The sequence below is a fragment of the Elephas maximus genome, chromosome 1, assembly GCF_024166365.1.
Source record: "Elephas maximus indicus isolate mEleMax1 chromosome 1, mEleMax1 primary haplotype, whole genome shotgun sequence".
Lineage (NCBI taxonomy): Eukaryota > Metazoa > Chordata > Mammalia > Proboscidea > Elephantidae > Elephas > Elephas maximus.
The window spans coordinates 14,143,106-14,156,968 of record NC_064819.1 but is presented as its reverse complement, the minus strand read 5'-3'; the positions used below and the strand labels follow the sequence as shown (position 1 = coordinate 14,156,968).

The 13,863-nt window shown below is 52.0% G+C and overlaps 1 protein-coding gene across 2 annotated transcripts in view; it reads left to right on the top strand.

Moving 5' to 3' along the window:
• The window catches only part of ADCY5 (adenylate cyclase 5), a 180,908-nt gene that overhangs the window by 131,240 nt on the left and 35,805 nt on the right, over nucleotides 1–13,863 (top strand). For both annotated transcript variants that reach the window (XR_007516549.1, XM_049878185.1), the window contains exons 6-11: nucleotides 1,811–1,969; nucleotides 3,078–3,219; nucleotides 5,672–5,812; nucleotides 10,121–10,143; nucleotides 11,213–11,357; nucleotides 12,945–13,042. Coding sequence is in view for 1 of the 2 variants with exons in the window: in XM_049878185.1 (XP_049734142.1) it covers nucleotides 1,811–1,969; nucleotides 3,078–3,219; nucleotides 5,672–5,812; nucleotides 10,121–10,143; nucleotides 11,213–11,357; nucleotides 12,945–13,042 (708 nt within the window). In the remaining variant the exon portion in view is untranslated. The remainder of the gene's footprint in view (nucleotides 1–1,810; nucleotides 1,970–3,077; nucleotides 3,220–5,671; nucleotides 5,813–10,120; nucleotides 10,144–11,212; nucleotides 11,358–12,944; nucleotides 13,043–13,863) is intronic.

Here is a 13,863-nt window from a genome sequence, read left to right as displayed (position 1 = left end):
CCAAGGTAATGCTACTAGGTGGGTGGCACAAATGGTTTGCAGTCAGCTGCTAACCTAAAGGTTGGTGGTTCGAACCCACCCAGTGGCATCACATAAGGAAGTCTTGGTGATCTGCTTCCTTAAAGACCACAGCCAAGAAAACCATACGGAGCAGTTCTACTCCGTAACACGTGGGGTCGCCATGAGCTCGAATTGACTCAGTGGCAACTGGTTTTTGAGGCCGATTCCAACACAGGTGTTCCCGTTTTAAGAGAATGCATTCCTCCTGTGGGCAATAGTAAAAAGAATCTTTTGGCCACTTCTTGATCACAGCTGGTCTTGGAAGGAGACTGGTTCATTGAAAAACGTGGATTATCCAAACATACACATGAGCCAGTGGGCGGGTCCAAGAGTGGATCTAAGTTCAGTAATGTTGGACCCTAGAATTAGCCTCGGACAGGAAGGTGACTGGGTCCCTTCAGTTTGGCTCAGTTCAGTTTGACAGCTTCACCAGTGCCCACTGCATGGCAGGGGTAGACAGTCAGGCCCCATCCTCAGAAACAGAGTCCATTAGGGAGAGAGGCCAGTACTCCCATTTTCTAATACAAAGTATGCCATGTGGACAGCTGAGGTAAGAGAAGCAAAGTATTGCGAAAGGTTCAAGGAGGGAGCAATTGACTCCAGTTGAGGAATCCAGTTTCCCTAAGCCAGGAAAGTAGAATGAGATTTCATTAACCTAAGTAAGTGGCCAGAGACATTGTGGATGGAAAGAACAGCTTGAGTAAAGACGTTTGCAGATCTGACCCAGGACAAGAGAAATGATGGATGGTGTAAATCTTCCCTGCAGGGTCAGCCTCTCACTGATGGGTGGGGTGGAGGGCAGGAGGTCTGTGTGGGAACTCTGCTCCCCAGGGCTAAGTGGGCCCATTCCCAGGGTGTTGGGAAGGCCCAGTCCCTACAAAGTGCAGACTGTGTACATATCCCCCAGAGCACCTACACTCTTCCCCAGGCCCTGAGCAGGTTCCAGGGAGCCCCAGACACACACCTAGAGGCATATAGCTTCCTTCCCACCCCACCCAGCTGCTCCTGAGCATGAGAGGTTATAAGTAACACAAAGGGCCTGACCCCACTACTGGGTGTCCCTAAGCGTATGGTGCACGTGGCAGGGATTGGATCTGTCTTCTAGGGCATGGAGCACCCCTGGGCCCCTGCTCCTGCCCGGGCTCTCCTTCATTCTCAGCAGGACATATGTCCTCTCTGGAAACTCAGCCACCTTTCTCCATCATCTGCTGATGTCCAGGAAGCAGCAATGTGGACAAATCCAAGAGCCAGATAATCCAAAAGCCATTTCTGTCTTACCCACAAGATCATTACCTGAAGGGGGTTGGCAGTGGCCATAACTTCCCTGCTTGGTCCAAGTTGCTCTGACGTGTGTTTGCTTTTTCTGAGCACAATTTAATGGACAGAGGGTAGTGGTGGCCAGAGGTGCCCTAGTCAAGGGAGGCAGTGGGGCTCTGGGTTATAGTGTGCAGGCGCCTCGCCACCTTGTGGCCAAGCTGGGAAACAGCGCTTCTCGCCACTTGGAGCACCCAGGCCCAGGCAGAGCACCTGCCGCCCCGCCCTCACCGCCCCTAGTCCTGTGCTGCCTGCGGCAGCCACCTGGTGGTGAACAGTCTCAGACTCAGTATTTGGGCTGGACCAGAAAGAAGTGCCTCCTTGACCCCTGCACCTTCCCTTCCTACACCCCTACCCCAACGCCTTACAGCCTCGCCCCCACACTGCGTGCCTGGCCCCTGACCCTCTCCCAGCCTTACCCCTGCTCCATCCCCAGGTTGGTCCGGGAGGTGACTGGGGTGAACGTGAACATGCGCGTGGGAATTCACAGCGGGCGAGTACACTGCGGTGTCCTTGGTCTCAGGAAGTGGCAGTTCGACGTCTGGTCTAACGACGTCACGCTGGCCAACCACATGGAGGCTGGAGGCAAGGCGGGGTGAGTGAGCCCAGCCCACCTGGACCTGGCAGCAGAGCCCAGACTCAGCTTCCCACTCAGGCCCCCAGGGAACTGTCTGGAGGAGGTGGGGCTGGGGCAGGAGGGGGCTGGCACCGGCAGAGTTTGAGTAGAAATTCCTCCATTTAACAGATTACTCACACCATACCATGGGTGAGGTGTGGTGGGAGAGGCCAAGAGTGGAGGCATAGTGTCAGCTGTCCTGAAGCCTTTGCCCGGGTGCACAGGGGTGGCTTGTGAGATTTGACAGGTGTCATAGAGTTCTAGGGGAGGGAGGAACCACTGATAATTTCTGGGGTGGCCAGGACATAAAAGTAGGAGGTAGAGTGTGAGCTGGCCTGGAGGGCTGGGGTAGATTTGGAGAGGTGAGAGTGGTGGGGGTGGGGAGAGGCACAAGTAGGGGAAAACATGGAATTTCCAAAGAATAGAAGTAGAGTGGATGGCCTTTTAGGGACCCATAAGAAAAGTCGGAGTCCCTGGGTGATGCAAACAGTTAAGCCACTCGATTGCTAGCCAAAGGGCTGGTGGTTCTAACCCGATCAGATGCCTCTTAGACAGGCCTGGAGATCTACTTCTGAAAGGTCACGGCCTCGAAAACACTATGGAGCAGTTCTACTCTGCACACATGAGGTCGCCATGAGTCAGAATCGACTCAGCTGCAACTAACAGCAAGAGAAGCAAGAGGGTGTGGATGCTGGGCCCTCGAGCCTGTACGCAGTGACAGCTATAGCTGCCTTCCGAGCAGAAGTAAGCAGTTTGCAGTGTTCATGAGACTGGGGGCAGTGTTTTCGTGGGCAGCCGGATGGTAGGTGTGAGACCACACCCGTTGCAGTAGGGATGAGCCGGAAAGAGGCCGACTAGAGCCATCTTGTTACTATTGGAGGGACATGGGTTGGGGTAGGGAACACTGAGGTTGGGCTGAGGTTGGGCTGGAGGTTGGTATTAGCGTTTGAGCAGGAGTTTGGGGCCTCAGGGATCTGAGCTGTGGTTGAGTGTGGGGTTGGACTCGGGTTCTACATAGAATCTGGAGTTCTGAATTTCTACTCTCCGCCCTCCCCCCCCCCCCCCCCGTTTCCTTCCCCACCTGTAGACGCATACACATCACCAAGGCCACACTCAACTACCTGAATGGAGACTATGAGGTGGAGCCGGGCTGTGGGGGCGAGCGCAACGCCTACCTCAAGGAGCACAGTATTGAGACCTTCCTCATCCTGCGCTGCACCCAGAAGCGGGTCTGTGGGCAGGGGCTGGGGGGCTGGGGGCTAGGGCACCATTCTTTGGGGGAAGAGCATTTCTTTGGCCTGCTGCCGACTTCTCTTCTTCTACTTTTCTAGAGTAAAGTTGTGTATTTCATATGCAGTTGTATCTCCTGTATCTTGGGGGTCGGTCTCCAGGGTTAGAGAGGCTTTGCAAAGGCTAATGGCAGAGGAAACATTTTCATTTGGCTTCTGTTGTAAAAATGGAACAGGCGTCAAAGAAATTAGCGACGATATATCAGAAGGCCACAAGGTAGAACTGAAGCGGGAATACGGTATATTCTCTCTCCATCTCTCTCCTTTTCTTTGCCTTTTACTAAGTGGTTTTTTGTCCTCTCTCCAAACTCAACGTGCATCTCTGCATGTTCCCATATATCTTTGTTTCTTCAACCTCTATCTCCCCCCCTCCACTTTCTCTTCTCTTTCTTCTTCCTTTTGTCTCAGGGCAAACTTGCCAAGATATAAAACTGAATTATTAGGTAACTTCAGTGTGCTATTTTTAATAGTGTCATGTTCTGTGTTCTTAATTTTTAAAGCATATAAAGAGAACATTTTACATTTCTCCCTAAATTTAAAAGCCTTTTTTACTCATGAATATTGCAGTTGACTTTATCTGCTGGTCCGTGCCCTTGGACAGAGAAAAGCCTCCCCATTTCTTTCCTGAGAAGTTAGACTAAAGACATAATTAAGCAGCAAGGAAAGTTCAGAGAAAGTCTTAGATGAGAGCAATGACAGATTTTTAAAGGGGGCTTTTAGGGGCAGGTTCCCACCCCAAGAGGGACAGCAGAGGACACCTTGGCCTGTTCCAGCACCTGGGAAATGGATCCTGGCTGGAGGGGCTCTTTGAGGGAGCTGGGTCAGGCCCCTTATAGATAGCAGGGGAGAAGGACGCGAGGACCCTAGGCACTTTGAGGAGTTCTCCTAAAGGCTTCGTTGATACGTTCTTTGTGTGTGTGTGGTAAAGATATATAGAGCAAACATTTGCCAATTCAACAATTTTCTACGTGTGTAATTCGGTGCCATTGATTACATTCATCATGTTGTACAAACATCACCCCTATTCATTTCCAAATTATTCCACTGCCATTGACAGAAACTCAGTACCCCCCAAGCCTGCCCACCCCTGGTAACCACTAATAAACTTTGGTTAATTGACACATTTTTAAACATTACTTGTTATTTGGCGAGATTGTAAATGAACTGAAATCTCACCCCCGGCCCTTTCCTGGCATACACTCCTCTTTGCTCCTGACTCACAAGGCATCCAGCCCACCTTCCTACCTTATCTAAGCTGCAGGATCACCCTTTCTCCTGGGCTCTCTGGATCTTGGTTACTCCAGCTTGACAAGTGCTCCAAAAAGGATGAAATGGAGACAGAAAGGGAAAGTGACCCCCCCCCCACACACACACATACCCGCACTCCCCTCTGCGTATCTTCATATCTGATGGGCTCCCCTCCCAGTGCTGTACACAGAGGGAGTTGAGGGAAGGCGTGCCTGGCTCAGGTCTCAGAGCGTCTCCAAACCCTCCACTTTTTGCTCCCATATGTGTGGATGGATAGACAGACAGACAGGTAATAGATACTGGGGAGTGCATTGGCACATAGGTGGCTGGCTGAGTCACCATTTGTACCTTTGTACAGCATGTATCAGCTCTTGAATCTAAATAATTTAAATGACCTAAATCACTTTCGAAGCTGCCTTCCGGGGAGCAGGGGCCTCTCCCAGTGCCCTTTCTGCTGGGACATACCTACCTTGGATAAGTTAAGGCTGGAATCCCAGGTCTCCTCATCTCCATCACTACCCTGTGCACTTTCAGACCCTGGGCTTTGCCCACCCTGAGGCTGTGGGTGGAGCCTGTCCCTGCACTGAGCTCTATCTTCCCACGAACAGAGCTTGATGTGATACCACAGCTTGGCGGTAACCAAAGGGGAGGCTTAGGCATGAGCTGGCCTGGCTGCCAAGGAGACCAGAGAGGGGCTCAGCCTCTGCTGACCCACCAGGGAAAGGATGCACAGGGCTTCGCTCCTGCCGATAGCCTTTGCGAACTGAGGCCATCCAGGGGAAGAAGGACATGAGGAGCCGGGGTCAGAATCTCGTGGTCAAGCTTGTAGGGAGAATTCCATGCAAATGGTGGCTGTTCCCAGGCCCTGCTGCTGTCTCGCAGAGCCAGCTCTCACCACCTTGTGCTGTTGTTCCCACCTGGGCTGGCCAGGCCTGGAGTTAGGGGGTTTGGGGGCTTTAGGATGCTTGCTCAGAGGAAGTGCAGGATCTTAGCAGACCTCTGGGCTCTAGGTGGGGAGAAGAGAGGGGTTGCCTTCATCCCTCACCTGGCCAGACACCTTCTTCCTGGGAGGAAAGAGAAACTCTCCACTTGGGCTTATCTGATGGCCCTGCCCTCCGTCTGATGCTTCTGTGTTGCTCTCCAGAAAGAAGAGAAGGCCATGATCGCCAAGATGAATCGCCAGAGAGCCAACTCCATTGGGCATAACCCGCCACACTGGGGCGCTGAGCGCCCCTTCTACAACCACCTGGGTGGCAACCAGGTCTCCAAGGAGATGAAGCGGATGGTGAGTGGCCAACGGGGTGAGTGCATGGGAAGCAATCTCCAGGTCTAGAGCCTTCTGTGGGTTTGAGGGCTGGGCCAGGCCCCTCCTGTTGCCTGAAGGAATATGGAGATTCATAGAAGGAAAAGTTGTCAGAGCAGCTCACCCCAACTTTGAACTAGGAGCCAGCACTGCTGACTTCTGGCCCCAGGCTCTTTCCATGAGCCACACCGTCTCTGGGCATGCCTAATTTGGCTTAGGAACAGAGCAGCGAGGCCCCTTCCTCCCTCCCTTTTGGCAGAGCTTGCTGGCGAAGCCTGGAAGCAGGCCTATCTGGCTGGACTCGGGGTCCAGCCAGAGCCTCCGGCTTTCTCTCAACCGTGTCTGGTGAGGCCCTTGGGAGTTGGGTGGGCACAAGCTAGCCAGACCCTCTTCCAGCACCTACTGCCTTTTCCAGGCAATTGAAACCACATCTTTAACTCAGGTTCCCAGAAACCATCCTTGTGCTTTTTTGGAAAGTGCTTGATACGGCCCACTTTGCTCTCTGTGTTGAGAAACACCCCCCTCCCCTGCTGCTAATTCCAGCCAGCCAGTGGGAGAATGCAGGTGAATGTGTAGAGGCCATGGTGGGGCGTGTTACTACTGCCATCTCACAGGACCCTGACTGTCTTGGGGGACAGATACCCCCAGCTATCACAGCACACACTTGGGTTGTCACTATGGGAACTCAGACGCTAGAAGGATGAATTCAGGGGGTAGAAAGAAGTGGAGGAGGGATGGAAAGAAGTCAAGATACAGTAGCAGTGTTTGATTTTGACCTGAGACCTTGGCTTCCATGTCTCAGGCCTACTCCTCCATTCCAGGGCCACCAAGGGGAGCAAGGGGAGTAGAGGTGCAGGAGCTTTGTTCCCACAGAGCTTGAGTAGGGAACAAAGTGGGGCACACTGGCACCAGGATCCCGAAGTTTGGAGTCTGTGCATCAGAGTACATTCAAGCTGCAGCAGTAGGGATTAAGGATAGAGTCCATGGGAGTCCAAGTGAGTCAGACAACAGCCAGGACCAGGTACTCTGCTGCTTTTTAGATAATCAGTAGCAGATGACAGATGTTTAAGGAAGATGTACAGAAGGAAGAAAAACAGAGTTAAGGCCTCTTTTTAAAATTCTGGTGGCAGAGAAGCAATTCAGGGAACACCAGCGCCACGAGGGAGCAGAGGTGGAACGGCCGGGTCTGCCATCCAGGCTTTGAAGTTGGATGTCCACAGACCTGTCTGCACCATCAAAGGGTTCCATCCACTGCTCCCTCCCCCAAAGGCCCTCCCAAAGCAGAGAGAGTTGGCAGACCCCTCTGTCCTCCTCCTGAAATGGTCACCCGCAGTCTCTGAACTCACATCACCAGGATGATCAAGAAGGAGGGAAGGGGTGAGGGGAGAGAGGAGAAGATTGAGGGCAGATGAGCAAAGAGGAAGGCTCTCGTTCAGGTGGAAGGAAAGAGAGGAAAGGAGGAAGAGGAAGACATGGAGATGATGGAGAGTCGGGAAGAAAAAGACGAGGGTGGGAAGGGAGGCAGAGAGGTGAAGAGAGAGCAACCAGCAAGCAGGAAACCCTGGTCGTCAGTCCCTTTCTGTTTAAAACTCTTGGAAATTTTTTGAAAAGTGCTCTTTGGTATAAGCAGCAGCTAATTATTTCAGAGTCTCGAAGGAGGCAGTTTGAGTTATAATCATTGTTAGGGCAAGGAACTTGGAAGAATTAACAGAAGGGCTGTAATTGGCGAAAGGACAGTCCCAGAGGAGACTGGCTCCCGGGAAGTCTCCTCTATGGATAGAGTTGGGTGGTGTTATTGCTTCACTCAGTAGGGAAGGGAAGGTGTTCAGAACAGCAGGGCCCTGGAGGGATTCTGCAGAGCCTGTGGGAGAAGAGGCTTCCTGGCCTAGCGGGGAACAGTGTCACCCAAGGAGCTGACACCACATACAGACTCCTGGCCCCACCCAGCCTCGGCTGGGGGACCAGGACAGATTCCAGCAGTTGCGAGGCATGAGACTGGCTTTGGGCATTAAACTTACCTGGGAGCGGTGAAATAATTTGATCGTTATCCTAGGACTAGTAAGTGTGTGGTGGGGCTGCGATTTGAGCCCAGTCTGTTGAGCTGGGTTCCTACTCACCCTTCTGCCGTGGTTTGTGGACCAAAGTATTTCACGGACCTGCTGTCAGTTCACCACTCCAGCCTGATGCTGAGCTGTCTACACTAACATGGAATCCAGCATGGTTAGAGTGGACCCCGCTTCCTGCTCAGCACCAGAGCAAAGACTGGGCCCCATCTCCAGTGCCAGCAGATGACCAAAGGAGCACTAGAGACAGAAACAGGTGTATTTGTGAGCTGTTTAGAACAGCAGATGTATTAATAAGTCTCGGTGGGCCTCAGTTCCATAGTAGTAAAATGGTTGCTGGCTCATGTGGTGAATTTAGTGGGCCAGTACCACCTGGTGTTCTACAAGAGAACCCTTGGCAGCCCAGTCATGCTCCGTGGGATCCTGGGGACATCAGGGATGGGCCTGCCCCGGGAGGGAGCAGCCACTTGATGCTGAGTGCACCCTGGGTCCATGGTAAGGGCAGGCAGGGAACAGGAAGTCCCCAGGAAGGAGACACCAGCTCCTCCAGCCTAGGGCTGGGACAGCGAAGTGGGATGGGCCTGGAAGGAGGGCTGGCAATTCTCAGACAATAAGGAGAGGGGCAGGCTTGCCTGGGCAGACAGCTACCAGGATGAGCCGGGCAGAGGACGGTGTGTGGGAGGAGCTCAGAGCCCACAGCTGGACACCTGGATGTGCCGCTAGTGGCTGCGAGGGTCCTGGGAGCCCTCAGCTGGGGGGTAGAGCAGAGCCACCTCGATGCCATGGGGAACCCATGCCTGTTTCAGTGCCTCCCTGGATTCCACCCGGTCTTAGTTCCCTAGTGCTGCCGTAACAAAAACACCACAAGTGGCGGGCATTAAAGAACAGGAATTTATGGTCTCATAGTTTTGGAGGTTAGAAGTCCAAATCAGGGCATCAGCTCTAGCGGAGTGTCCTTCCTTGTCAGTAGCTGCAGGCGTTCATTGGTGTTCCTTGGCTTGTACATGGTTCCGCACATGGTTTCTTTCCCCTGTGCGTGTCACTGTGTCTGTTCTGCTCTTTTATAAGCCACCACTCAGAAGAGATTAGGCTTAGGACCCACCCTACTCCTGTGTGTCCTCATTCACATAACAAAAGAAAACCTTATTTCTAAACAGGGCCACCCTCACAGATATAGGGGTTAGGATTTCAACATAAATTTTGGGGAAATAACTCAATCCTTTCCCATATTAGGGAACCCTCCATTTTGCCACAATTAGTCAGAGCCTGACACACGTCTGTCCTTTCCTGTACTTTATCAACTGACTCTCATTAGGACTTTGAGTCTGACAGTCAGTAAGAGCTCTTCCCACTGTCACCTCTGCCCTGTGTAAGTGAACAACAGAACAGTAGCCGAAACTGTGGCAGGTGATTCCTCACTTCCTGTGCCCCTAACCAACTCTGGCCGTAGAAGAATATGCCAGATACCAGAAATGCTATTGCTGGTAACAGGAGCTTTGTTTTTCTTAGCAAAAAAATTGTGAACTCCCAATAGATTTTATGTGTGTTCCATGTGAGTGTGCATGTGTGTGCCGTATGTGTGTGCACACGTGTTCATGTGTGAGTGTGCAATGTATGTGTGTTCATGTGTCTATGAGTGTGAGTGTGCATGTATGTGTGTGTACACATGTTCATACGTGTGTGTGCATGCATGTGTGCATCCGTGTTCATATGTGAGTGTGTGTTGTGTGCACCATGTGCATGTGTGTTCATGTGTGTGTTTATGGGTAGGAGTGTGCATGTGTACGTGCACGTGTGTGGGATTGAGCAGCGGGGATTTATCTTATTTCCATCTGAGTAAGTGCAGAGATGGGAGGGATCCCTGTGAGCCTGGGTCCAGGAGGAGCTTTGGGAACTCTGGGAAGAAGTGGCCTGTGGGGACAGGAAGAGCTCAGACACGTGGATTTTTCCAGTGGACGAAATGAAGTCATAGTGCATCCTGCATCTAGCAGAGAGCTTATCCCATAGGAAGAAGCTGGCAGTATGTGCCAGACAAAAGAAGAAAGGAAGGAATGCAAGAACTACCAAGTGACAGTCCTCTCTACGTCCAGGCCGTCCAGACACTGCAGTGAACTCCGAGAGAAAATGAGGTGCCCCTCCCTCAGCTCCCACCTCTTAAGGCCCCATGTTTTCAGGACTCTCTGTTCTTATACTCCTCTCTTTCTCTCCCTTTTTCCCTTTCTTTTAGGGCTTTGAAGACCCCAAGGACAAGTGAGTAACATGACCTTCTTAATTCCTGCTCTTCTGGTCTGAGGGCTTTCTCTAAATCTACCTTATAACTTGGTTTCCCTACCCTCCATGGAAATGATCCCACATACAGTCCTAGCTGGGAGTGCATAGGGTCCATCACGGCTGACAGAGAGTCAGGCAGAGTCCCCCAGACAGGCCAGAGCAGCCCAGGAGGCCAGGCCGTCTGGTAGAAGGGCTGTGCCTCAGGACTTCCCATATGATCTCAGCTACACACACACATAAACACGCACACACTTGCACACACAAGCTCACACTATGCAATGCCACAACACACATGTGCATTATGTGTGCATGTATACATGCCGGTACGTCATGTGTGCATGTTTCCACACATGTGCACACACATGTACACACATATCTGTGCACACACGCATGCAGCTACCTCAGGAAAATGCAGAACTTGCATGCTGGCCGCCAGCCCTGACCACAGCCCAGTGCCCCTGAGGAGATGCCCTCCTCTCAGGACCATCAGACATTCTGCTCAAAGTCTGGGCTCCTCCCTGAGAAACACGGTTTTCAAATCCGGCATCCAGAAGTCATGAAATTGGTTTCCCAAAGTGTGCCCTGATCCCAGTTCAAGATCCCAGGTAAGCCCAGTCCCTGCAGCAGAAGTCTTGTCTTGCCAGCCCTGCCTTCATCTCAGGATGGTGATACCGCAGGAGAATAAAGAGCAGAGCCTCTTACCTGCAGGAGAAAAAGCAGTTAACCCTGCGATAATAATTAAGAATCATGGACAAAAACCAGGCCAATAGAAAGTGACCAGTAGAATCAGAGAAGCCGTGCTGTCGCCGAGGCCCTCCACGGCGGGTTGGAGACGGGTGGCCTTCTACGTGTGTGTGCAGGAGTTGAGAGCGCACCACTGGCGGCAGCTTCTGGCTGCCCTTGTCTCAATCCCAGCTTCGCCACCCTGATTAGCGTCGTTTTAGGCTGCCCCCAGGCCTCTCTGAGTAATCCAGGCGCGTGGGCAGAGCCGGCCGTCTGATGACGCCCCCTGGTGGTCAGCCTGTCTGTGTCCGTGCTTCCTGCCCAGGAACGCCCAGGAAAGTGCGAACCCCGAGGACGAAGTGGATGAGTTTCTGGGGCGGGCCATCGACGCCAGGAGCATCGACAGGCTGCGCTCTGAGCATGTCCGCAAATTCCTCTTGACCTTCAGGGAGCCTGACTTAGAGAAGAAGGTACAGCATCCTGGGTGGGGAGAAGGCCCGGGTGTAACCAAGACCTCTCCCTCCCCCATCTCCAACACCATGGAAGAAGCCCCTGCTTTCTGCCTCAGTTTCCCCAATTCTGATGCCCCTTTACCTGGGGGATATGGGGGTTCAAAGGAGACTTCCTTGATTGGAAGGGATAACCCTGTGCCTCAATTAAGGAGCCCTGGTGGTGCCGTGGTTACAGTGCTTGGCTGCTAGTCAAAAGGTCGGTGGTTCGAACCCACCAGCTGCTCTGTGGGAGAAGGATGTGGCAGTCTGCTTCTGTAAGGATTTACAGCCTTGGAAACCTTAGGGGGCGGTTCTACTCTGTCCTATAGGGTCGCTATGGGTCGGAATCAACTTGACGGCAGTGGATTTGGTTTTTTGGTCCCTCAGTTTACTTATCTGGAAAATTTAACATACCTACCTCTTAGGTTATGGCAAAGATTAAATGAGTTTAACACACATAAAACAGTATCTGCCACATAATAGATGTTCAGTAAATGTTAGTGCTGTTTGTAATTATCTGTAAAAATGGGCCGACCAGCTTGCCCATGTCACAGTTGGAAGGGGCCATCGAACGCCCAGAGTTATTGGGGACTTGCTCTCGGCCACTCAGTGAAGGGGTGACAGAGCCAGAGCCAGACTCTGGTCTAGTCACCCCATCCCAGGGCATCCCGGTGCCCAGTTAAAATGGGCTCTCATCCCAGCATTATGCGAGGCACACCTAATTGGGAGGGCACAAATACGGAAGGAAAATAACTACCAACTTACCAGCAGTAAAAAGGAGTCCCTGGATAGTGCAAACCATTAAGTGCTTGGCTACTAACCGAAAGGTTGGTGGTTTGAATCCACCCACCCAGAGGCACCTTGAAAGACCTGGTGATTTACTTTCGAAAAATCATCCATTGAGAACTTCCTGAAGCACACTTCAACTCTGAAACACATGCGGTTGCCATGAGTGAAAATCAACTCGATGGCAACTGGTTTGGCTTTGCAGGAAATGGAACTGATTTGTGAATTACCCATTCCGAGTGACTTAACCACACCGACCTCCATTTGTGCAACTGGGAGGTATCAGGGGAGGAGCTGGGGCTGGGGGCTGGGACCTTGGATATGAACTCTGTGACTTTGGACAAGTCATGTAACTTTTCTGAGCCCAGAGTGCTTAACTCTGAAACACCTGTGCCTGCTTCAGGGGGCTGTGGTGAGGATGGGGGACAGTGCTTGCAGACCCTCCATGTTTCTCTGCACGTAGCTGGTGCTCAGTAAGTTGTATCCACGATCGTTGTGAATTACTCTGTCAGTGAGCAGCCTGCAGAAAGTTTATGCAGAAAGTGACCTAATTCCAAGGCCCTTTTTAACTGCCCTCCCTACAGCCACCACCTTGTGGTGATTTGGACTGGTTTCTTGTGATCTGAGTCTAGTGCTGTTTCTTGGGTCCTACCTGTCCTGAGAGCAGGCTGCAAAGATGACCGGCCCCAAGAGACCACCTGGGTGCGTCTGGGATGGCACAGGCTGGAGCAGATTGGGCCTGGGGTCTGTGCCCCACTCACCCTGTCGCTCTCCTCTCAGTATTCCAAGCAGGTGGACGACCGGTTTGGTGCCTACGTGGCATGTGCCTCTCTTGTCTTCCTCTTCATTTGCTTCGTCCAGATCACCATCGTGCCCCAGTAAGTACCACTATCCCTCCTGGACTCTTTCCTCTGGCTGCGGGGCTCCCAGGAGTGGGAGGGTGTGCCGTGGAGGAAAGCAAAGAAGGGAATCTGGGCTTAACTTGCTCAGGTGCTGAAAGATTTCCCAGGGTGCCCTGGGCAGGACCAGGGAGCCAGGGGCCCAGCTTCTGTGGGGGAAGGAGACCACGTCCTCATTCCAGGCAGAAACTTCTCACTGGGCACTGCTGTTCAACTGTCCAGGAGACACCTTTTCATCACTCTATCACCTCATCCCACTTCAACCTAGACCCCTGTTACCTGAAGAAGTCACCCAGCATGTTCACCAGGCTTGTTTCTGCCTGACCTTTGATTCTTGGGGAAAAAAAAATCAATACATCTTCAGAAGATAAAGATTTCCCACTACTCTGGGTGTGTCAAAGAGTGTGTTTCAGGTTCTGAGTGTTTTTCTCAAAGAGACACTCCTGAACTCTTTTGAGGATTGGCCGTATCGCTAAGGGAGGCCCGTGCTTCTGGGGAGACCACCTTGAAGTGGGCAGTGGGCTTCGGGAACAAGTGTTTGTTAAATAGTCACTTTTGTTAGAGTCACAGCTTGCAGGGAAAGATAATTGCTGTATATATGTCGCTGTGTGTGTATATATATATACTTACATATATGCACACACATACACAGACCGTGTTTTTACACAAATAACACGCACCCTCTGTGTTTGCTGGCTGTACCCTCCCCCCCTCGAGGCACCCTCACGACCACTGCCATGCCAATCCCCTTCCACGAGCCACTGTAAAAAAAAGTTAGCATATTGCACTTACAAAAATTC